The sequence below is a fragment of the Peromyscus californicus genome, unplaced genomic scaffold (assembly GCF_007827085.1).
Source record: "Peromyscus californicus insignis strain IS unplaced genomic scaffold, ASM782708v3 Scaffold_8__1_contigs__length_139910024, whole genome shotgun sequence".
In the NCBI taxonomy this organism is placed as follows: Eukaryota; Metazoa; Chordata; class Mammalia; order Rodentia; family Cricetidae; genus Peromyscus; species Peromyscus californicus.
The window spans coordinates 86,359,870-86,384,639 of record NW_026294606.1 but is presented as its reverse complement, the minus strand read 5'-3'; the positions used below and the strand labels follow the sequence as shown (position 1 = coordinate 86,384,639).

At 45.7% G+C, this 24,770-nt stretch overlaps 2 protein-coding genes across 3 annotated transcripts in view; both read right to left on the bottom strand.

Moving 5' to 3' along the window:
• The window catches only part of Nup133 (nucleoporin 133), a 49,733-nt gene extending 44,654 nt beyond the window's left edge, over nt 1-5,079 (bottom strand). The window contains exons 1-2 of the mRNA XM_052727499.1: nt 4,786-5,079; nt 2,804-2,922 (exon numbers count right to left, since the gene is read on the bottom strand). Of these exons, the coding sequence (XP_052583459.1) occupies nt 2,804-2,922; nt 4,786-4,964 (298 nt within the window). The 5' untranslated portion in view covers nt 4,965-5,079. The remainder of the gene's footprint in view (nt 1-2,803; nt 2,923-4,785) is intronic.
• Nucleotides 5,080-8,259: 3,180 nt separating this feature from the next.
• Abcb10 (ATP binding cassette subfamily B member 10) overlaps nt 8,260-24,770 on the bottom strand; it is a 34,856-nt gene continuing 18,345 nt past the window's right edge. For both annotated transcript variants that reach the window (XM_052728072.1, XM_052728071.1), the window contains 7 exons: nt 23,199-23,294; nt 21,575-21,784; nt 18,967-19,046; nt 17,665-17,845; nt 11,797-11,840; nt 10,669-10,703; nt 8,260-10,485 (listed from right to left, as the gene is read on the bottom strand). In XM_052728072.1, coding sequence (XP_052584032.1) covers nt 10,254-10,485; nt 10,669-10,703; nt 11,797-11,840; nt 17,665-17,845; nt 18,967-19,046; nt 21,575-21,784; nt 23,199-23,294 — 878 coding nt within the window. In that variant the 3' untranslated portion in view covers nt 8,260-10,253. The remainder of the gene's footprint in view (nt 10,486-10,668; nt 10,704-11,796; nt 11,841-17,664; nt 17,846-18,966; nt 19,047-21,574; nt 21,785-23,198; nt 23,295-24,770) is intronic.

Sequence of the window (24,770 nt, the reverse complement as noted above, 5' to 3'; positions counted from 1 at the left end):
TTAATCTCACATTGAGACTATGAAGAGTTGTCGGTCTCCTTATATCAATATCTTTTCTACCATATTTGTCATCAAAATAGGTAACAGAAGCACACATACATTAACTCAGGGGCTGGCGAGATGTCTCAGTGGTTCAAAGGACTTACTGCTCAAGCAGAGGACCTGGGTTTGGTTACCAGCACCCACTCGGCAACACATACCCACAGAACTCCTGTTCTAGAGGATCTGATCCACCCTTCTGACACCCACAGGCTCATGCATACACATGGTGCACATATATACTTAGGCACACACACATAAAATTATCATAAATACTAATAACATAAAATTAATTTTAAAAAGCAAGTCACATAACAATTTCCAAATATTTAGGAATAATCAATATCCAAAACGAGATTTATTTAGCTTTAATAATTACCTTTAGAAACATATCCTAAGGCAAAAACTATTTGGGCTTATGTTTAATACTCTTTCATTTTTGTTATAAAGACAATCTCAGCTAGGCCTGGTGGCAAATGCCTTTAATTCCAGCGTTCAGGAAGCAGAGACAGGTGCATCTCTATGAGTTTGAGGCCAGTCTGATCTACCTCTATCCCATCCTACCCTAAAAAATCAAAAACAATTTAACTTCCGCAAAGATTACTTATAATTTGATAAAGCAAACAATAACCCTCCCATTAACTACTATTTTCAAAGGAAAAAAAAAAACAAAACAACCTACACTCCTTCAAAAGAATATGATTTTCAACTAGAGCTCCTTAAAAATATAGTAGATCATTTCATCATAAGGAAACGCAAAGAACATTGTTTATTAAGGGAAAACTAAGTCAACGTACTACTATGTCTAAGCACCGGTGGTAAGCTTCCACAAATGTGTTCAAAGTCTTGAGAATCTTAATTGATTTGAGCTTTGCTCTTTGCATATAGACAGGGCAGCGGTGCAAAACACACAGCATTGGAAATAAACAAGCTAAAATGTGGAATCACACTCAAGCTATGCACAGCTTTCTGCTCAACTGGAGTACCCTGCTTGGGAGAGTTCTCAGCCCTCAAGCCTTGAAGGTCCGACCTCACATCAGATGTGATCATTTTATAACGAAGGAGAGTTCTTTAAGTCTGCACCACTTGCTGGGCGGTGGTGGCGCATGCCTTTAATCCCAGCACTCAGGAGGCAGAGGCAGGTGGATCTCTGTGAGTTTGTGGCCAGCCTGGTCTACAGAGCGAGATCCAGGACAGGCTCCAAAAGCTACACAGAGAAACCCTGTCTGGGGGGGTGGGGGGTTGCACCACTCTTTTGTTTGTAGATCCCAATGTCTAGGGACTCACTCTCTTAAATTCCTAGAGTGGAGGTTGTGTACTGCTTAAACACAGACTTGCGTCATGACCCAGAAGTACACTGAAAGGTGTAAACACAGCCTAAGTTAGAATTTCTGGAGTGACAGAAATGAAGTGGGGAGGTGAGGATGGAAGCCAGGTAGAGAAAATAATGCATGGCAGAGGTAAGCAGCCTGAAAACTACCACCCCTAAAGCCCCAGGGACTGGCAGCCAGGATGCCTACCTAAATTGAAGGGAACAGGAAACATTCCTTTTACAAGAGACTATTTCTATCCACTGTTATTCATGATAAGAATTACATTTGAAAAGCAAATGGGCTGGCTCCGTAAGTGCCTGCTGTTCAAGCTTCATGATCTCGGCTTCTCAAAATTGTCCTCTAACCTCCACGTGCTTGTGAGCACACGTGAGTGACACACACACAAACTCTAAAAAAAAAGCTGGCCAGTGGTGGCACATGCCTTTAATCCCAGCACTCGGGAGGCAGAGCCAGGTGCATCTCTGTGAGATCAAGGCCAGCCTGGGCTACAGAGTGAGATCCAGGACAGGCACCAAAACTACACAGAGAAACCCTGTCTCAAAAAATCAATAAATTGAATGAATGAATGAAAATTAAGTGAGTGCTGAGATGCACTCTAATATTTGACCTCCCTTCAACACTTGCAATGATTTCAGTCACAACCCGCAGTTTGGCAAACATAGTTTTAGAAAACTGCAGAGGTCCAGAGCTGGCCTGTACTAAAGTGACCTGGGGAGATGTGAAGGCCTCTTGGTCTGCACTTCCCTGTCACCCCCTCCTCACTCTCACTGCTGCCTCGTCCTGTGTCACTGGTGCCCCCCAACTCCTGTGCCATCTTTACGCCAGCAGTCTTTAAAGGCACTGCATACAACCCCGTGAGCTTGTCACATGAACTTGGGACACCACACAGCACGCAGAACTGGAGGCAGAACTTGACCTTAAAACATTATTTCGCCCAGCAGTGCAAGTTACTGCGTTTTGGATTGTTTTAAAGCTAAATTTCATATATCCAATCAACTCAAAAGTTGGGGGATATCTGAAGGGGACTGAAATTTACACACATCGTACTTAGACTCACTAATGACTTGATGTGATATTAGAATAATTTACTCAGCTTCACAAACCTATGTCTCAATGATAGTGAAAATCAGCAGGCTGCCTACTTCTTTGGCAGACAAAGCCAAAATGTCATTGCATTCAACCTGGTTATTGACTGATATCAGGGGCAAATGAAAAGATGACACCTGAGCTGGAGGGATGGCTTGGTGGTTGGGAGCACTGACTGCTCTTCCGGAGGACCGGGGTTCAATTCCTAGCACCCACATGGCAGCTCAAAGCTGTCTGTGATTCCAGTTCCAGGGGACCTGACACCCATGGCAGAAACACCAATGCACATAAAATAAAAATAAATTAAAATAAATAAATAAAAAAGAAGAAAAGAGGACACCTACCCTCAGCCAGTGTCAGAGCTTCCATGATTTTAACAGGGAGAGACGATCCAAACATTCTCACGTCGTAGTTCACAGACTCTGATATAGAATGGTGAGGGAATATCCGTGTAGGTGTTCCTCTAAAGCAAAGAGACCATGTAATATTACTTGTAATCTGAAATTTCCCACTATCTCAGCCTTTATGAATCTACACATAAGAGATCTCTGATGAGGTATAACGGTGAAGGATACTAGCTTGTGTGCACTATGTGATTAAGCACATTTTCAACAGAACTTTGCTTTCTATTGCTGTGCTACAGACCATGACCAAAAACAACTTGAGGAGGAGTTTATTTCATCTTATACTTCCAGGTTAACAGTCCGTCACCAAGAGAAGTCAGGGCAGGAACTAACACAGGGCAGGAACCTGGAGGCAGGAACTGAAGCAGGAAAAACGGATAAATGCTGCTTACTAGATTGATCAGTTTGCTTTCTTATCCACTCCAGGGCCACCGGCCTAGGGATGGCTCTACCCAGAGTGGGCTGGACCCTTCTACATCAAGAAAAAAAACCCACAGGCATTTTCTTAATTGAGTTTCCCTCTTCTCAGATGATTCTAGTTTTTGTTGACAAAAAATAAGCAACATGCCTGGCTTTTGACCACAAGCTCAGTAATTAGGAGCACACGTCTACTTCTAAGATCAGTACTGTCAAGAACTCTTTTCAAAAGATAAAAGTCAAAGCCAGGCATGGAGAGGAGGCAGAGGCAGGCAGATCTTTGTGATGTTGATTTATAAATTTCTAACCATTAAGTTTCAATCAGACTCAGTATTTCTTGTTTTCATGCAGAAGGAATTCACTTAAAATTTATTTTACTTTTGATTGTGTATATTCATACACCTAAGTGCAGGTATCTAGAAGCCAGAGGCATTGGAACCCTTGGAGCTGGAGTTATAGGTTGGAAAGTGAGCTCAGATCCTCTTGAAGAGCAGCAGGTGCTCTTAACCTCAAAGCCATCTTTCCATCCCAGAAATTCACTTTTGAAAGAGAAATAGAATAAATTCCTCTGGAACAAAGGTTACCTGATTCTGGATTTTTGTATTATGAGGAAGAGGGTAACAATTCTACTAGACATGTGGATTGGGCACCACACCAACAGTTTGAGTAAATCTCTCTCTCTCTCTCTCTCTCTCTCTCTCTCTCTCTCTCTCTCTCTCTCTCTCTCTCTGAAAGTGTTTTATGTAACCTAGTTACAATGCCACATTTTGTGGCCCAAAGTCCTTTAACTGCCAATCAGTACATAGTAATGGCAGTTGTTAGGCACTGAAAAACCATTTTGCCAGGATTTGTAGGCTTTCATCATGAGTCAGATCTATATGGACAACTGTATATTGACTCTTATGACTTTGGTAAGGATGCTGAGATCCTGACATAAAGATGGAACTGTTAAATAAAATTATGATAGCACTAGCTTGTTATAATTTAATTGAAAAGTGGAAACAGAGGATTGAGCAAAAGCCAGCCTTGGGTACATAGCATGACCTATTTCAAAGCCGGCCGGACAGTTCTGGGCTGCAGTTCTACACTAGATCACAAAAAGATTAGATCAAACCAAAATGAATCACTCGTGCCAAATGTCACAGCATCAAACCACAACTTTAAGCAAACATCTCCCTGAAACTTTCCTTTCCTGTTTTTGTCACTATAATAAAGAAATCACTTTTGCTTTAATCTTTACAATATCTGAAGTATGTTTCTATCTTACAAAAGCATTGCTTTGATCTCACAAGGTGCTTTCATTCTTTTCTGTAGCGCGAAGACTGAGTGAATTCATGAATTCAGTGAAAAGTTAAGCAAAGGAGTGCAAACGGACGGCCACCATCGAAGGGAGGCAATAATATACATGAGTGACTACTTTCCAACTCGGCGGCAGCTTTCCCCCGCTGCCCGGTTCACCTGCCCGCTTTGGAGCTGAACCTGCTGGTCGCCGAACCCCTACTTACCTAGAGCTCACGGAGCTGCGCCGGCCTACCGGAGAGAACAGCACAGGCGAGCTAACTGCAGACCCCAGGGACAGACCCCTTCTGCTCGCCCTAGGCGTGGACGCCGGCCCGATTCCGACTAGCGGACCCCTTCGGGTCCCCGGCCCCGGGGTCCGCGGAGAGGAGACGGATGGAAACATGTCTTCGGGGAACGTAGAGAAAGCTCCACTCGTGAGAGGAAAAAAAAAGAGAGCCTCGCGCGCCAGGAGCTTGAACACTAAGGGGACGGGATGGTGCCTACTGATGACGTAGAGGGTAAGGAGTGGGGCGGGACGCTTGGCGATGATGTACAGCTAGGGAAGGGAAGGCGCGTGGCGATGATGGCAAAGGTTAGTGCTGAGCTGCAAGGCGGGGTCGGAACTGGAAAGACGTGTTGATGTCACATCCAGTACCGGGAGGCAAGAGATCTGGAGTCCGAAGCACTTGGTTCGTGGTGTGGCTTGAATGCGGCCGTCACCTGGAGCGGTTCGGAGTCCAGAGCCCCCGGGGACATAGAGCTAGAGAAGGAGCGCTCAGGCTGGAGCTGACCCTCCGCGGGGAGCACGGACTGGGGAAGGAGGCGTCCGCGGGCGGAGCTGAAGAAGTCACCGTGCTAGTGTGGGGTGGCGATTCTGTAGCGCGCAGTTTCCTCAAGCACTCAGTAGAGCTTTTCCCACCCCAAGATCGGTCGGTCGCGGGCTTGGCCTTCGTCCTAATGTCCGCGCTTCCCTCTGGATCCCAGCTCTTGCTTCCCAGTCGCATTTTGCACTTTGATGGGTTTGGCCTACTGCCCGAGGCACGAAGAGGGCGGTTTCGTTCCGCCCCTCTCCCCAGAGACTCTCGTTTCCCCCACCCCCCAAACTTCCAGAGCCTTGTAGAAGCCCTATGGGCAGGCATACACACAGCTCTACGTTAGTCTCCTGCATCTGTTTTGGAGGATCGCGGTACATGTAGGGGTGTGTGTCTTCTTTCCCACTGCTCCCCACACTAGTTAGTTACGTTAGTTAGTTCAGCTAGTGAACTAACGTAAGCTCGAGGCTGCACTAGAGTTTGTAAAGATCAAGGGCTGATAACCACCCAGGGGTTACTTGCTGAACTCCTGTGACTTAACTTCCGATGGCCTTTCCCTTTTTCACCGCTTCCCACTTGGGCTCCACAATCTACGAATTAAAGTCTCCGATGCCATTGCGCAAGTTTCTTTTTCCTTTATTGTCTGCCCTTCCTGGCAGGCGTCCACCCGCATCAAATTTAGCGCTGCCATCTCTCGAAACCTTCCTTAGATCAGGGATGACCTTTGTGTCCACAGTGGCCTCTTAAATAATTTCGGTTTGGGTATTTTTGGTAGCTGAGACAAAGTCTCCTGTAGCCCAAGGTGGCTTTGAATAACTCCTGGTCCTGCAGAGATTATGAGTGTGTGCCACCACACCTGACCCAAGTAGCTGCTTCGAAATGCCTTTCTTGGGGGCGGGGGAAGGAGCGGTGTTTTGAGACATTGACTCACAAAGATCCACCTGCCTCTGTCTCCCAGGTGCTAGGATTAAAGGGGTGCCCTACTGCAGCCAGCTATTTCTAAATATCTTTGAGAGGGTGACTTGTTACCTTTGTGTCCACTGTAACAAACACACGGTAGACTTTCACAGCATCTTTGCTGAAATAGGGGAATGGTTAAGTAAACACTGGGGCAGTGAATTTTAGGTGGGGACAGTGTGCCAGTTGTTCATATTCCCCGGAGGTCACATTTGTACTACTGGCAGTTACCTTGTATCTTCTCCCAGCTGAGAGAAAGTAACAGGTTTATCCTGTTCTTTAGCTGCCTTTGAGTCTTACAAAGCCCCAAACATTTCCCCTTTGTTTCTATTTTACTGGGAGTGGCGTGAAGCAGTAGGAGGTAGAGATGGTGGTGTCTGAAGAGGTTTGGTGGGGTCAGCTTTGCTCTTGTACCTGAAGGACCAGGATTGTTCAAAGCCACCTTGGGCTACATGAGACCTTGTCTCAAAAAACAGAAAAACCAAAAACGTAATTACTTGAGAGACCACTGTGGACGAAAAGTTGTTAAGTAGATCAGAAGGTCAAGTTTGCTAACCACCCCTTGTATAAATCTTTGCAGGAGCTGGAATGACTTGCCAGCACCTGTGAGCTGGAACATTCCCTGTGTGGAGATGCTGGAGTAGTGAGGATTAGGTAATATAGGTATGACTACATTTATGGATATGAAAAAAAAAAAGCCCAGAAAGGTAAGCAAGCTGAAGGAAAAATTATACCCTTCAAGAAAATCATTGCTGGGTGTAGTGGCACACACCTTTAATCCCAGCACTTGGGAGGCAACGGCAGGTGGATCTCTATGAGTTCAGGCCAGCCTGGTCTACATAGTGAGTTCTAGGATAGCCAAAGCTACATAGTGAGACTGTGTCTCAAAAAACCAAACAAATAAGTATCTCAAACAAACAAATAAAGCCAAATGTGTGGGGGGCTGGAGAGATGGCTCGGTGGTTAAGAATATATACCACCTTTGCAGAGCAAGTTCAGTTCCCAGCACCCATACACCAATCACCTGTAACTAACTCCAGAGTCCAGTGAATGCCCTCTTCTGGCTTCTCTGAGTCCAACCTTCTCTGAGGTTGTTCCCCTGACCTGCTGTAATGCTTTCCCAGCCATGATGGCCTGAATCCCTCAGGAACAGCAAGGGAACTTCTCTCCCTTAAGTTGCCTTTGTCACGGTATTTTATTAGAGCAATGAGAAACTAAGACAAGTGACAAACCTTGGGGGAATGGCACCTAAGTGTCTGTCTGCCTCATGGGACTGTCAGCACCAAATGTCACGTGTACACGCCAACCAAACAGCCCCCCAGCACCTTGCTGGCCACATTACTTTGCCAGATTTTTGTAAAGCTCAGCTTTGCCTGCCTCTCCCCTCCTACACTAGAAGGCAGAAACTGCTGAGTCCCTTCTCATGACCTCAGCACTGTTCTTGTGGCAGGGCAGGGAATATTTAGTAATGGAACTGGAGCAGCTGGACAGAATGCTAATAAATAGCAAACAAATGAGGACGCTAAGAGTCTCTGATGAGGAAAGGCATGGAACTTGTAGTCACTACTCTGTGTTTGGCATGTTAGATTAAAACATTCTTTGAATCTCCAAGGCGAATTCTATGAAGAAACTGAATATATACAAAATTTTAAAAGAGCCGGGCGGTGGTGGCGCACGCCTTTAATCCCAGCACTCGGGAGGCAGAGCCAGGCGGATCTGTGTGAGTTAGGCCAGCCTGGGCTACCAAGTGAGTTCCAGGAAAGGCGCAAAGCTACACAGAGAAACCCTGTCTCGAAAAAACAAAACAAACAAACAAACAAAAAAAACCAAAATTTTAAAAGAAGTGATAGACGAGGCTGAGGATATGGATATAACTCAGTGGGAAAGTGCTTGGCATGTGTGGGGCTCAATCTGTAACAGACAGACAGATTAAATTCACTATACATTTTAATCTGATATAAAATGTTAAAGACAAACATATTAAGAAATAAAGTGTGACGACTCAATTCAGTTTTTTAAATACATCCATGGAGCAAAGGGGTTTCCCACCAACCTATCGGCGGCTGTTTTGTCTTCTGAGAACCACCCTTCAAGTTGAATAAACATGTGGACAATGGAGGTGATTGTCACAGATGTGCTGTTTACTAACTCAGAGACCACTACACGCATCCAGAGAGCCTGTCTTACTCATCAAGTATCATAAACTGTGATAGTCTGTGCTTCTCATGAAGAGGTTTCTTCCAGTATGGCCAGAGGCAAATGGGCACAGCAGGGGTATCCATTTAACTCTCAGTGTAGCTATGCCTCGGGCTCTACATCACCAGCATAAAAAAGCACTTTTTCTTGAGGCAACATCCAATTAATAGCACTGATACCAAAAAAAAAATGTGGCAAATCTGTAAGAACGGAGACACTGTGGGTGACTAAAACTACAAGCACAGGAGAAAAGACTACCCATCTCCTTGTATAGGGCAGTGCCATGTTAAGAAAAGACTACCCATCTCCTTGTATAGGGCAGTGCCATGTTAAGGTTCCACATATCCCATAGGGCAGGACTTTCAAACTCTTGTTCAAATGTCTTTGAAACTAGGTCTCATGTCCTGGCTGGTCTCAAACTCACTACTGTAATGCAGGGTTTGGCCTCCCAGGTGCCGGGGTTAGGGGTGTGAGCCGCCATGCTTGGTTTTTCCTCTTTAAACCAGAACAATTGTTTCATGACTGATTGTTGAAATCTTCAAGATGAACTGGATGCTGCACCAGCAACCTCTTGGCTTTAGATCGTTCCTTCACAGAATCCATGTCTGATTCTATGATAAACAAATTTTAGGTGCTTCATCTGCCCGGTCCCAGCAGCATTTCCTCTCAGTCTCGGCACTCCAGTTATACCTTCTCTTGCGCTCGGCAGGGTAGCCACATTTGCCACAGCAGCAAGACAGTATGTGTCTTATTACAACGCTTTCCAAAAAAAAAAAAAAAGACAATGTTCCTTCTGTCATCGTGCTTCTGCTACTGAGGCCAAAGAGTCACCATATTCAAGGCTGAAAATTACTCAGATTCAGCCTTATTAGTGAAAATGTAAAGTATAAACTATAATTAATATATCTGAGAATTACATATTATTTTAAACAGGTATTTTTTTTCCAAAATACATGCTCCAACAAATGTAAAATTGATTTCCATTCACTTTTGTTGCTAATACCTGGTCATTTGTACCTTGCTTCTCAAAAGGAGTCATAAAACAAGGAAGCGAATAAAAAAATAGAAGTGTTTCTGTCTACAGACTGGGACTTCCTCCTTTGGCAAAACACATCAGGCCCTCACACGCCCTGGTGCTGCGTGCTGCATACCCTGACCATTGCAGCCTATGGTGTTCCAGAGCTCTGACCCCTGAGATGTGGGGGACAGACAAGGCAAGCTTTCCCTCAGTGGCCCCAGGCAGGTGCCTCAGTGGCTGACAACCTGGCTTAAAGCAGTCAGGCCTTTAGTTTAGAATTCCCTTTTAAAGCTGTCACCTGACTTGACAGCTCGACCCTGGCAAAGGAAGTGAGGGGCTGTGCTAAGCTGACGAACATTCCAAACCTGCAGCAACTTCAGTGTTTCAGAAGTTTAGAAAGTGACAGTTTTAAAACTGACGAAGAAGATCTGAGAGGACGGGCACATCTAAAAACAGGATTTTACATTCTTTGTGGAAAATAGGCATGTTTCAAATAACTGAAGTATGATCCACAGGTTTCACACAGTCTCTTAAGATCTGTTTTTCTCCAATGGTTTTAAAGTCTCTCAGTAACTACTGTTTTGTTTTTGTTTGTTTTCAGAGAGGGTCTTGCTATGTACATGATGAAGTCTTCACAATCCTTCTGCTCCAGCTTCCCAACAGCTGGGATTACAGGCTGCGTACTTTGACAGCTCCAGAAACTGATCCATTATACTGACATAAAACTCTGCTTGTTCATTAGTTTTCTGTAAAGCCCATTGGGCTTCAAAAGCAGCTCTTCATGTGTCCCATGTTCAGTGATTTTTCCTTGGTCAAGGACAGCAACAAAATTGGCATTCTTAATGGTGGACAGGCGGTGAGCTATGATCAACACTGTTCTTCCTTCCATCAGCCGGTCGAGGGCCTCCTGTACCAGATGCTCATTTTCAGCATCCAGTGCACTATAACAGACAAGGTCACACACAAGAGGAAGCAGAGATGTCAGAGCTGCATACATGGCTGCCCACATTATTGACACACACACACACACACACACACACACACATCACTGAGACACCCTCCAACATGGATACACATATTAGACAACTCTAACATGATTACTGACGTCACAGACATACTCTCACCTGGTTGCTTCATCAAGGAGAAGAATTTTGGGATTCTGAAGAAGGAAGAAGGAAAATGATTTCTTAGCAAACATAGCTCTGAGAAGTATGAAGGAATGACATGGGCTGGTGAGGAGGCTCAGCAAGTAAAGGCACTTAACCACCGAGCCTGACAATCTGAATTTGATTTCCAGATCCCACATCACTAGAGAGAACTGACTCTCACAAGTTGTTCGCTGACCTTTTGTGTACCCCTGACCCCAAGATAAATAAATAAAATAAAAACATTTAAAGTTAACTATTACAGTTTTAAAAGACAGAAGGAGGGGATGGAGATATGGCTCAGTGGTTAAGTTCTGTTGTTCTTCCAAAGGAGCCGGGTTCATTTCCCAGCACCCATATGGCAGCTTCTGTAACTCCAGCCCCAGCGAATCTGATGCTTTCTACTGGCTTCCTTAGGCACTAGGCACAGGTGTGGTGCACAGACATACATGCTTCCTTTAGAATGTCTGGCTCCCCACCAAGAGGTTCTTCCTGCTCCAGGCTGGAGTCTGTCTGCCTGAGGCTTCCAATCTTTTTCTTTTTCTTTCTTTTTTTTTTTTGTTTTTCGAGACAGGGTTTCTCTGTGTAGCTTTGTGCCTTTCCTGTAACTCACTTTGTAGCCCAGGCTGGCCTCGAACTCACAGAGATCCGCCTGGCTCTGCCTCCTGAATGCTGGGATTAAAGGCGTGCGCCACCACCTGCCAGCTGAGGCTTCCAATCTTTTCCTCAGCAGAACAACTGAGCAAAGTTTAGACATACATATTGGCACCGTTCTGACATTTTGTTAATAATCAGTCACGAGTCAATTGATTCTTCTAGACAAATGTTCATATGTTAAGCTTTTCCCCCATGCTGATACTCCTTTAACATTGGACTCTTGAGAAATTTCCCAAATATGACAAATGCTTGAACAATGAGCCCTCAGTAGAACTCCCAATTTACCTTTTTTACCAAACTGTCAGCCATATATGATATACATTCATACACACACACACATACACACACACACACACACACACACACACACACACACACACACACACAAATATATCCCCCCCTCAAAAAAAAGTAGAAACTGGTGAAGTCATCAATAGTCAGCTTTCTTACCTTCAGCAGGGCCCTGGCTATGGCAATCCTTTGTTTCTGCCCACCTGACAGAAACAAACAGTAAAGGCAAGCTTAACAAAAATTCTTAACAAATTTTCTAATGAGACAAGTAACAATTTGAAGCTAACTTCTTCCATTTAACCACAACTGATGGGCAGTACAACAGAAGTTTATTCTTTATATATTCTGTCTTATTAAATAGAAAAAATGAGCAATTACCATAGTTAGTATATACCAAGGATTTGCTTCACAGAAGACAATTTCTAAGTGCATCTGGCATGTTAATCTACAACAATCGTTCTTGGAGGCAGACCCTATAATTACTTTCATTTTTTACAGATAAAAACTGAGGCACAACTCAGTTTAGGCATGGTGGCACAAACCTTTAATTCTAGCACTCAGAAGGCAGAGGCAGGTAGATCTCTGCATCTGAATGTTCAAGGCCCGCCTGGTCTACAGAGTGAGTTTTGGGCCAGCCAAGGCTGCATAGTGAGATCCTGTCTCAAAAAACAGAACAACAATAAAACAACTACACACACCACAAGAAACCTGAGGCACAGTGTGAGACGTCTCACAGCTGGCAATGGAGCAGGCTTACACCTACACTGATATGAGGGTCTTCACTTCCCGCCTTCACTCACACATTCTTCCTAACATGATGGCCAGCACGCTGAGGGAATTTCAAACTCCTTGGAAGCAAAGAGAACCAGTGATGCTGGGTGCACATCTCCATTGCTCTGTGTTGGCACGCAGCCTCCAGTCCTTCCCTTCCTGTGGCATTCTGCCTCCTTGTCCCACAGCAGTTTCATGTGGACATGAAGCTGGAGGTTACAAACTAGGGAAGCCCCTTTTCTTTAAAGCCCAAATTCCCCTCAAAGCCAGGGAACAGGTGGAGTGTTAAGACGCAGGCTTGAAGCAAGCAATCTGCCTCGTACTTGGCTCTTTCCCTCAAGGACTCCATCTTCCAGCAGCCAGAACTCCCAGAGGCTCACACATCCTTATGTGAATTGTCTAATGAAACCCATTCTACTTCAGGTGCTAACAGTACTCCTTTTAAGTTGACTATGGATGGAACATCTTTATTCATGGTGATGCTAGGTAGCATGTCACTTATTCCAGGTGTTCATCATATTCAACAGATGCTGAGGTGCCATACTCACATGGAGCCATTGTGGGATGCAAGGAAACCCCTGCCTGGCCCTCTAAAGTAGTTAGCTGAGTGCCCCAGAGTGGTCTTTGGAGCATCCTGGGATGGGATCCTGGAGCAGCAGATAATAGCCTCTTGGAATATTATCTTCAACTATCGGGGACTATGGGGGTCCAGCCCCTCGATAGTCCCCTCCCAGGGTCCGGAAAGAATCTACAACCAGCTGATAATTAATCTTTGATGAGAAGAAATGAATCTATGTACACGAAACTCCTTAGTCCATATACTTTATTATTCTGTGTCAGTTACAAGCTTATATTCTGCTCTCATATTTAGCTCATTTTTAGCCTGATTTCTTGTCTGCGGTCCCCTCTAGGTTCTATCTTAATTCCTTCATCTAGTTCTGCCCCTTCTAGGTTCTCATCCATCTTGTTCCTTCCCATATCATCTTTTCTCCCATCTCCTTCTCTCTCCTCATCTCATTCTTCCTCAACTTGTTCTTCCCCATCTAGTACTTCCTCATCTGGCTCTTCCTCATCTTCCATCTTGTTCCTCTAGTCCTCTCTTCTAGCCCTTCAATCTAGTTCTTCCCCATTTCAGTTTGTTCCTCTCAAGTTCTTACCAATCTAGTTCTTCCATTCTCTTTTCTCTTCTCCGACCTCCACATGCCCTGGAAGTCCTGGTATATATACACTTACAAGCAGTATTCCCTTAGCAGTGCAAAGCCAGGCTTCCAGGGTCAAACGGAGGAGTGATAAGAATCACATAGGGAGGCAATAACCATTAATTATCATTTGCAACCCCAAAGGGAAGTGACCAATGGGGAAATGAATTAACTAAAGGCTAAATTCAGGTAATATCTAAGAAGAGGGCTCTTATGTGCTCAACTATAATCTTAAAAGTGATTGGTAGAAAATGTTAAGAATCTATAAGTTGCTAGGTCAATGGGAGAAAATAAAACTGTCTTCTTTTTTCCTGTGGCTCCTATCTGTCCAAGCTATCTGCCGTTTTTCTGCAGGGTGGGGGAAAGTGTGCTCAGTCGCTAGGCAACCCGTGTACAGCTAGATGCCTCTGGTGATAGTGAAAGGGAGATCTGGAACTAGAGGTAAGGTTTGGGAAAGGAGGAAGTAAGGCTTAATTGGCACATCCGCCAGGCCTTCTCAAACAGGTAGCCTGGATGGTTAAGTCTGTTCTTAGAGAATACAGAGGTATCTCTGATAAGGTACTTTCCTCCATCTGGGGATGGACCTGGCCAGATGCTGCTAATGATGACAATTACAGGGAGGCTTGAACTGGGGTTCTGGCTGAGCATAGCTGTCAGCGCAGAAGGTTATCCAAATATTCCTAGAAGTGGTTAGATAAGGAGTTAGAGGTCTATAAAGTTAGTAAGGCTGTAAGAAAGGAGGGTCTGAGCTAAATTGTGTAAAGCTATTACTGAACATCCACCTGACCTAGGCGGTGTCTCCTTGTGGAATTAACCTTAAATCAGGAGACTTGCATGTGGACTGTTATTACTGCTAGTCCTTGAAAGTGGCCAAAAGAGATATCTGATTCCAGAGAAAGCCTTTCCTGAGGCAGTTCTCCAAATACCTGGAATGTGTATGTCCAGAGAGTGATCAGTCCACACTGTTAGCCCTTCTTAGGGAAAAGTCAATTGGGAAAACTATGAAGGCACACATGATTTTCATAGCAGAATACAGCTGATATATAACAAGCCAAGTAACACCAAAAGCTCCTTGGGATTTGGCTTCCTCTAGAGGAATTCCCTGATTCCTCCAGGTAGTGACTTTGCCATAACCAGCGGAGTTCTTATGATATATTCCTGCGGCCTGCAGCACTCAACACCAACTAATATACTAAAAACCTATCATTAAGTGTCTATTCCTTTCAAACTGCAAAGGCATTTGGGTGCAGTGGTATACACCTATAGTTCTAGTGCTTTGGAGGGTGAGACAGGAAGATTAAACATTCTAAGCCAACCTGGACTATACAGTGAAATTGTGCCTCAAAAAACCAAAAAGACTGAAGGACCTGTAGCTTCCTTGACTGCAAACTGAAGCATGAGAATCCTGTTAAGATGTAAGAACATGCAGAAATCATTCCAAGGAAACAGGGGGCTTGCTCTGAAAGATGAACTCCACACTATGATGAATCTCCCGTGATGTCCATCCAAAACACCAAAATCATCTCCCTACTAGCTTTTCTTTTAATCATGCAAAAATAATCACCACCTTTTTGTTTCATTTATCCTCTGTGATCTAACTGCGTGGTCTAGCCATCAGACACCTTAGAGGACGGGAGCTCAGAACCTCTAGCCTTTGCACTGAAAAAAAAAAAAGTTTGTGTCTAACTAAAAATGTGCTTCCCTTTAGCTCCGCCACAGGTCCTACTTCACATTCTACAGCAAGTTGGAACAAGCTTTCCTTTCCCCCAAAAATGTGGTACCCACAGTGTACAGTTGTCTGCTGGCCTTGAAGATGTCCCGGGATGGCCAACTCTGCCCCCCAGAGATAAAGTCTTTCAACACGTTTGGGCCCGAAGGCCACATAATGATCACAGTCTTGTCACAAAGCCTTCAAGTGAAGGGTGTGCTTTACAAGGGTTCTTTAAGGCAACAAGCACAGGCTAGGAGAGTAGCTCCATGGCAGAATGCTTGCCTACAACGCTGGAGGCCCAGGGCTCCATCTCTGTCGCTACACAAAAAAAAAAAAAAAAAAAATGAAAGGACATCATATTTGACAGAGATGATAGATGGTCCATTAAAGAGTTCCCTCTTTGTCCTTTCTAGAAAATTCATTGGCCCCTGGTACACACTGGAAAATAAGAACACTTTTGTGGCGATATGAATAAAAATGACCCTCACTGGCTCATATATTTGAATGCTTCATCACCAGGGAGTGGCACTGTTTGAGGAGGATTAGAAGGATTAAGAGGTGTGGCCTTGTTGGAGGAAGTGTGTCCTTGTTGGAAGAGTGTTGCTGGGGGTAGGCTTTGAGGTTTCAGAAGCTCACACCAGTCCATCCTGCTCTCTTTCTCTCTCTCTGCCTGCTTCTGATCAGGATGTAAAGTTCTCAGCTACTTCCCTAGCACCAAGCCTGCCTGATTGCCTGCCTATTGCCATGCTCCCCACCATGATGATAATGGATTGCCTGCCCTCTGAAACTGTAAGTAAGCCCCTAATTAAATACTTTTTTTTTTTAAATAAAAGCTGCCTTGGTAATGGCATCTCTTCACAGAAATAGAACAGTAACTAAGACAACTTTCATCACTGGGCTTCTTTGGGATATTCCTCTTTTCCTTGGGCAGGTCATCATCTACCACCTAGTCACATCTCCTTTTCTCTAATTCCCTATAGCCTTAGGCTTCAGAGCACACCTCTTCTCAATGGAAACAGAGGCTTGCTTTCACTGGGTACTACTCAACAGTCCTGAGGAAAGTTCTGGGTAGCTGCTGCAGGCCGCAGGAATATATCATAAGAACTCTGCTGGTTATGGCAAAGTCACTACCTGGAGGGATCAGGGAATTCCTCCAGAGGAAGCCAAATCCCAAGGAGTTTTTGGTGTTACTTGGCTTGTTATATATCAGCTGTATTCTGTTATGAAAATCATGTGTGCCTTCATAGTTTTCCCAATTGACTTTTCCCTAAGAAGGACTAACAGTGTGGACTTATCACCCTCTGGACATACACATTCCAGGTATTTGGAGAACAGCCTCAGGAAAGTCTTTCTCTGGAATCAGATTATCTCCCTTGGCCACTTTCAAGGACTACAGGAAACACCACCCAGGTGGGCGTCCAACTTCCGAGGACTAACAGTGATAACCACCCACCTGCAAGTCTCCTGACTTAAATTCCACAAGGAGACACTGCCCAGGTGGGCCCCAACTTCCGAGGACTAACAATGATAACAGCCCACATGCAAGTCTCCTGACTTACGGTAAATTCCACAAGGAGACACCACCTAGGAGAGGTAGACGTTAAGTAATAGCTTTACACAATTTAGCTCAGACCCTCCTTCCCTTTATATACCGGGACTTCCAGGGCACAAGGAGAGAAGAGAGAAGAAGAGTGGAAGAACTAGATGGGTAAGAACTTGAGAGGAACAAACTGAGATGGGGAAGAACTAGATTGAAGGGCTAGAAGAGAGGACTAGAGGAACGAGATCAAAGATGAGGAAGAGCCAGATGGGGAAGAACAAGATGAGAAGAGCCAGATGAGAGAGAAGGAGATGGGAGAGGAGCTGATAGGGGAAAGAACTAGATAGATGAGAACCTAGAAAGGACAGAACTAGATGAAGGAATTAAGATAGAACCTAGAGGGGACAGTAGATAAATATAGAGAGAAATCAGGCAAGAAAGGAGCTAGACATGAGAGCAGAATAGAAGCTGTGTAGACAGAACTATCACAGAATAATAAAGTGTATGAACTAAGGAGTTTCGTGTACATAGATTCATTTCTTCTCATCAAAGATTATCAGCTGGTTGTAGATTCTTTCCAGACCCTGGAAGGGGACTATCGAGGGGCTGGACCCCCTTAGTCCCCGATAGGTAGCAAGTGAAGGAAACACTTCCCTTCAGAGAGGATGAAAACCTCATCTATAAATGACAGTGCACTGGGCACCATGTGAAGATTTCCTGGAGTGAGTGCTTCTGCTACACAGCAAGGCAGTCAGTTATACACGTGACAGGATGAAGCCAATAAATAAAATATGAGTACCACGTACCAGATAGGAGGATGCCCTTCTCGCCGACCACAGTGCCGAAGCCCTGAGGGAAGCTCCGGATGAATTCTGCGGCATTGGCCACTTCTGCCGCCCTCTCCACCTCCTGGGCTGTGACCGAGGATGGGTTGTCAGCACCATAGGCAATGTTTTCTGCCACAGAGCAGGAGAACAGGACCGGCTCCTGGAATTGGAAATACAGCAGCACATCTGTCAGAAATTCCAGCCAACTTCAGCAAGGCACCCTGGGCACCAAGGAGTTGAGGACAGGCCTCAGCCAGGAGTGCCACACACTCCCAGAACAGGGCTCCGCCTGGAGGACCTGCTCTTCTACAACCTCACCCAGACAATTTTAAAAGTTCCAGTTTAGGGGCCAGAAAAATGTCTCCGGGGGTAAAGACGCTTGTCGAGCCCGACAACCTGAGTTCAGTAAGTTCATCCCCAGAACTCACTCAGTGAAAGAAGAGAACCAAATCCCCTAGCTGTTATCTGACCTCCATGTGCACACCATGGCATGTGTGCACACATATACACAAAACAAACAAATAATGCATTAAAAAAAAAAGGTACCAGTTTACTGTGAATAAGACCAACCTGATCTGGTGTCTTCACCACACTGTGGGAAGGAGACCCCAAGATGGGTGCCCACAATTGCTGGCCTATGACAACCTTGTCAATATCAGCCCTTCCCTTAGGGCTAGTAAGGCCTGGAAGACTCAAATCCAACTGCCTACCTTCCAGTACAGACAAAGGGCCCATGTCCACCCACTGCTCTCTGACAGGCAACCAGACCCCACCACAGCATGCTAACAGAGCCCTGTGAAGCACACCAGCCTCCAGCCTCTCCTCTGCCCTCTTGACACACACTGCTAAGGCCTTGTCAGTACCCATGGCTACACCATCCATCCATCCTAGTACAGAAGGGGTCCCCCATCAGAGTGCAGAAATCGGAGGTGTGAGTGTGACTACAGGTACACAATGGTAAGAGAAACTGGCTGTGACAGTTTTGCTGCTCCACGCAGCCTTGAGCAAGCAGCTTCAAGAAAAGGAACCATGCTTGGTTCCCAGGCCCGTGCATGGGAATTGGGAAGGACAATTAAATCCCAGCACTTGGGAGGCAGAGGCGGGCTGATCTCTGAGTTCAAGGCCAGCCTGGTCTACAGAGTTCCAAGACAGCCAGGAGCCAGGACTGTTACACAGAGAAACCTTGTCTCGAGAAAAAAAGAAAAAAAAAGAAAAAAGAAGGAAAAGAAAGGGAAAAGCAGCTTCAACAAAGGGAGACGAACGGGAAGCCTGTCTTCTTACCTGACTGACTGTCCCAATCTTGGATCTCAGCCAGACGGGGTTTAGTTGACGAATGTCGTGGCCATCAAGACTGACTGTTCCTGTTGAGGGGGCAAGAGGCCACCACAGGTCAGGGCTGATAACCAAAGTGAACACAAAAAGGACCCAGTGGAAAATTCCAGATATTTCCCCTCTCCCCGTCCCTCCCTTTCTTTCTTAGATAGGATCTATTCTAGCCTAATTAACTTCAAACTCACTATGTAGCCAAGGATGATCTTGAAATTCTGATCCTCCTTTTCCTACCTGGGATTATAGGAGTGTGCCAAATAGTGATTTGACCCCTCTCCCCCTAATGCTGTACTGGGGATCAAATCCAGATTCTTACACACGCTAAACAAGCAGTCTACCAACTGATCCACATCCCCAAACCACAGGCAATTTTCAAAGACTAAACATATACTTGGGACTTGGAGTGTGGCTAGTGGTGAAGTATATGCTCAGCATATGCAAGGGCCTGGGTTTCATCCCAACCACTGAAAAAAACGTACTTCTCCAGTGTCTACACAGAACCTAAAACCAACAAGGTTAGGACTTTCAGAGCATGAGAGGTCTTCCGGAAGGTCTGAGGCTAGGACCTCCCTAGTGGATGGCAAGCCCAACCAGTCCACCTTCCTGAGTCTGTAGGTTGCTGGAAGCTGGGGTACCTGGTAATGTTGGTGTTCCATGAATCTGATGTCTTATGAGAGCCCTGATTCCAAAGAGAACTGTGTGAGACAGGGGAGTACACAGCACCCACTGGCTAGCAGTTCAGATGGCAGCCTCCTGACTCTACAGTCTCCTGATCATGTCGGTATCAGAACAGACCATGAAGGCCTAGCTCAGGGTGGAGTTCTGTAAGTGTCTGCAAATTTAAACTGGAGTCTATCTTGCCACCTCATCTAAGATTATGCAGGGCATATACACATATATCCTATGAATGAATGAGACAGTGTCATACTTGTTTTCTAAATCCAAAAATTAAAGCTCACGCACACATCATCTACTCTAGGCAGGAAAACGAATAAAGATATAAAACAACACACTTTTGCTCTTAAAGGGGGGTATAATCCAATTGAAAACATAGTTGGGTATGGTAGTATGATCCCAGCACTTGGGAGAGAGATGCAGGCAGATCTCTGTGAGTTCCAGGCCAGCTAGAGCTACACAATAAGACCCTGTGTCAAGAAAAGAAAAGAAAAGAAGAGAAGAGAAAAGAAAAGAAAAGAAAAAAGAAAGGAAAAGAAAAGAAAAGAAAAGAGGAAAACACAAACCCAAACTGGAAAAGTCTATTAAAAAATATCTGGGCTGGGGAGACGGCTCAGGAAGTCGAGTGCTTGCCATAGAGGTGAAGACGTGCATTCAATAAAGTGCATGACAGATTACAAAACAAAAAACCACAGTAGATCCAGGCCTTTAATCCCAGCTACTCAGAAAGCAGAGGCAGAAGGATCACAAGTGTGAAGTCAGTCTGCAAAACTTAGTGAGAACCTGTTTCAAAAGAAAAGGTAGCTGGGTAGTGGTGGTGCATGCTCTAATCCCAGCACTCAGAAGCAGGCACAAGCAGATCTCTCTGAGTTCGAGGCCAGCCTGGTCTACAGGAAAAATTCCTACCAGTTCAGAACTCTTTTAGCGGCATCACCACCACAGGGAAGTGGAGCCCTGGTCACCAGATTAACTATAAAACAACTAAGGAAGTGGGCGTGGTGGTGCAGGCTTGGAATCCTAGCACTCAGGAGGCAGAGGCAGGAGGACTGCCACAAGTTTAGGTTAGCCTCATCCACATAGTGAGTTCAAGGCCAACCCTGCCTTTAAAAACTCAACCAAAATAAAAAACAAACAAACAAGCAAAAAACCAGCCTAGGAACAGTCTGGAGGCAGAAGCATCAGAAGATGATTGCTACCTCAGTACATGGCAGAGCAGTGTTCCAGGGGGGGTATGGGACACTCCACAGCACCCTTGGCTGCGGGCACTAGGAGGCATTTACTGGGTACTGCTGGGCAGTCTTGCTGACTGTGTTGGCTAGTCTAACGCCAACTTGACATAAGCTAGAGTTATCTGAAAGGAACCTCAATTGAGAAAAGCCCTCCAGAACATGTAGCTGTAAGGTATTTTCTTATTTAGTGACTGATGGGGGAGGGACTAGCTCACTGTGGGTGGTGCCATCCCCAAGCTGGTAGTCCTGTGGTTCTATAAGAAAGCAGGCTGAGCAAGCCATGAGGAACAATCCAGTAAGCAGCACTCCTCCACGGTCTCTGCATCAGCTCCTGCCTCCAGGTTCCTGCCCTGTTTGAGTTCCTGTCCTGACTTCCTTCAGGGATGAACAGCAATGCTGAAGTGTAAGCCAAATAAACCCTTTTCATCCCAACTTGCTTTTTGGTCATGGTGTTTTGTTGCAGCAATGGAAACTCTAAGACACGACCTACATCCAACAGCAGGAATGTAGGGAAGTGTTGTAAGTGAAATCTAGAGCACTACACCACAAGTCTCCTCCAGGTGTGACCTCTCCTGGGCATGGGGTGGGAGCAGGCAACAGGAGAGTACACAAACAGCTCAGGGATGCCTCGGCCTACCGTATCATTAGTCACCTACCAGAAACAGGGTCATACAGCCGCAGCAGGAGTGAGACCACTGTTGATTTTCCAGAACCACTAGGGCCAACCAGCGCTGTGACAGATCCAGATGGGATGGAAAGACTGAAATCCTGGAACACGGCCATTTCCGGGCGAGCAGGGTACGTGAAGTGCACATTTCTGAACTCCAGGGCACCCTGGAAGCCTTTCTCGTCTAACACAGTCCCCTCTGAAACACAAGAGAATACAGAAAGCTGAAGCAGAAATGGAGCTCATGGCAGACCGTGGCTCCCGTGCCTGTCGGAAGTGAGCAGAAATAGATGTCCTTTCCCAACGCAGTTCACCCTGGAGGAGCAGGCCTGTGTGCTGGGCTTACCATGCATAGGACAAGGCAGTTCACCCTGGAGGAGCAGGCCTGTGTGCTGGGCTTACCATGCACAGGACAATGCAGTTCACCCTGGAGGAGCAGGCCTGTGTGCTGGGCTTACCATGCACAGGACAATGCAGTTCACCCTGGAGGAGCAGGCCTGTGTGCTGGGCTTACCATGCACAGGACAACGCGCATACAGTCCTGTGCACCACCTCTTCTTAGGAGGATTGTAGGCCTGTACACAATAGCCTGCTCAAGTTAAGTGCCATGTGAAGACCCGTCCTTGGGGCAGTCTGGTTTCCACTCAGGGGCTTTTCTCAGTGCCATTGCACTCAAGTAGCTCCTCTGCAGAGCTCTTCATCTACCCCAAACAAGCATTTTGAAAGCGCAATGATAGGGGTTGCATGATAGCCATGAGGCTAAGAAGGGTCAAAGGTTTACTTAGCCCCAGTGTGACCCTGGCCTGATATGGAGGACACATCTCACTTATCACTGGATTGCCCTGATAGGGAGTGAGTACACATCTCACTTATCACGACTTCATGCCCTAGCTCTTATCATACTGGACAATATCAACATCCAACTCATTGTACGGCAGACACCTAGCAACATGCAGGTATCCCTGAGGGCTGAGTGTTGCTACTTATGGCCACTCTCCTCCCACATCTCCTCCAGGTGGTCTAGGCTCATGGCTCAAAGGAAGTTGATGACAAGGAAGGAGGAGGTGGTCCTTGACACTTAGTACCAGCATTCCCAAATGTCAAGAAATATAAAGCCTTTTCTTCATCTTCCTCCTCCCTCTTCCTGTAACCTCTTGCAAATGTCAGAATCACTAAGGAAGATTCTAGAAAGCCATCTGGGTGTTCCTATTCACACCAGGCCTGCTTGCTGCTGTCCTGATCTTGGTGGTAATGACTGGCTGCAGGGGCATGAGAAGCATGTCATGTCATCAGCCCCACATTTCTAGAACATTCCCTGAAGTGTACCCACCAGTGTCCCAAGGGAATCCTGACCTTCTTCTCCCTGCTCTGAGGCAGAGGCCACCTCCTGGCAGTGGCCCATTCTCTGAGGACAGCAGAATACTGGTCTAACTGTCCAAAGTTTGCTTTTTTTTTTTTTTTTTTTTTTTTTTTTTTGGTTTTTCGAGACAGGGTTTCTCTGTGTAGCTTTGCGCCTTTCCTGGGACTCACTTGGTAGCCCAGGCTGGCAAAGTTTGCTTTTTAAAACCCCAGCAAAGACCATCCCCCCCTGCCCACCCCTTGCTCAGACCCACCATTAAAAGGCAGTTGTGGCTGTCTCTCCAGCAGCTCCCAGAGTCGCCCACCAGCACCCAGGCCTTTCATCAGCTCGGAGTAAAAGGAACTTAGACCTGAGGACAAGAAGAGTCTATCGTTAGCTGACAAGAAAGGCCACAGGCTCCTCCTGTCCTGGGGAGTCCTGGCAGCTGCAGCTCTCAACATGAAATCTGCTACCTTCACTACAGGAGCTGAGGCGGCTAGCTGCTCCGCCCACCCACCTTTTACCCTCGCCCTCCTACAGTTCCTCTTTCTCAGGTTTCACAGATTGCTAGTAAAAAAGGGAAACTTTATGTGACCACACTGATCACCAGTGAGAAGTCATAGTCCTGCAAGAAAAGCAACCTCCTCAGACAGCACAGCAAGTGCCTCAGGGGAACCGACCCCCCCCCCCCCACCCCGTGAACTGAAATTCCTAGAACAAAGACTCTACAAGGGCTATTAGGCCAGGAGAGACAGAAGAATCTGAAATGTGCATTAATAAGTGAAAGACACCAGCCAGGAAAGGCTGCATGCTTTACTGATTCCAACCCCATGACGCTTGAAAACTTCAAAGCTGTACAGAAAGTAAAAAATGATCTGTGGATGCCAGGGGCAGAAAATTAACAGGGAGAAGTGGAAATACACAGGGCAGCAACGGCCACTCCTTTGTGATTTTACAATGGTGAATCCAGGACAATACACATTTGTCCAATCCACACAATATGTGTGTGTGTGTGTGTATGTGTGTGTGTATATATATGTATATGTATATATATATATATACATATATATATCACCAAGAACTAAGCCCAATGTTAGCTTTGATAACAACAATGTGTCAATGTAGACTCAGCAACTGTGTAACAAATGGACCACTCTGGTGAAGAGAATGACTATCCTGAAACTGGGGGGGCAGGGGGGGCAATCACTGTAACTGCAACAGTGTTGCTTTTTAAAAAGAATTCTAAGGCCTCTGTGAGTTCCCGGCCAGTCTGGTCCACATAGCAAGTTCCAGGATAGCAAAGACTACATAGAGACTTTGTCTCAAATAAATAAATAAATAAAAAATAAAAAAAATAAAAAAAATCCAAAGCTCAGTAAGGTGGCCAACATTTATAATCCAAGTACTCGTGAGACCGAGGCAGGAAGACAGATTTCAAAGCCAGCCTGTGCTATACAGTAAGACTCTCAATTAAAAAAAAAAAACCTAAATATTTATTTAAATATTTACATATGCCAATGTACAAATGTCAGCTTTTCTCAGAGAACCCTCTCCTTGTAGTGAACAGCAGTGAATACAGAGATTCAGCCAGGATGCTAAAAATCGGCGAGAGACTCAGTTGAGAGCTCGGGCCTACACAGGGCATTTACATCACCCCCTCTAAGACTAAGGATCATCTGCCAAGGGAGGGGCCCAAAGCACGTGAGAGCAAGGCGACAGGAAGAAGGGCTCTGAAGTGCCATCTTCCAGGCACGACACGTCACAGCAATCGTGAACTCACAGCAGCTGTGGTTGGTCAGACGCGAGGCCTGAATGAGTCTGGCCCTGCAATGGACAAGGGTCCGAC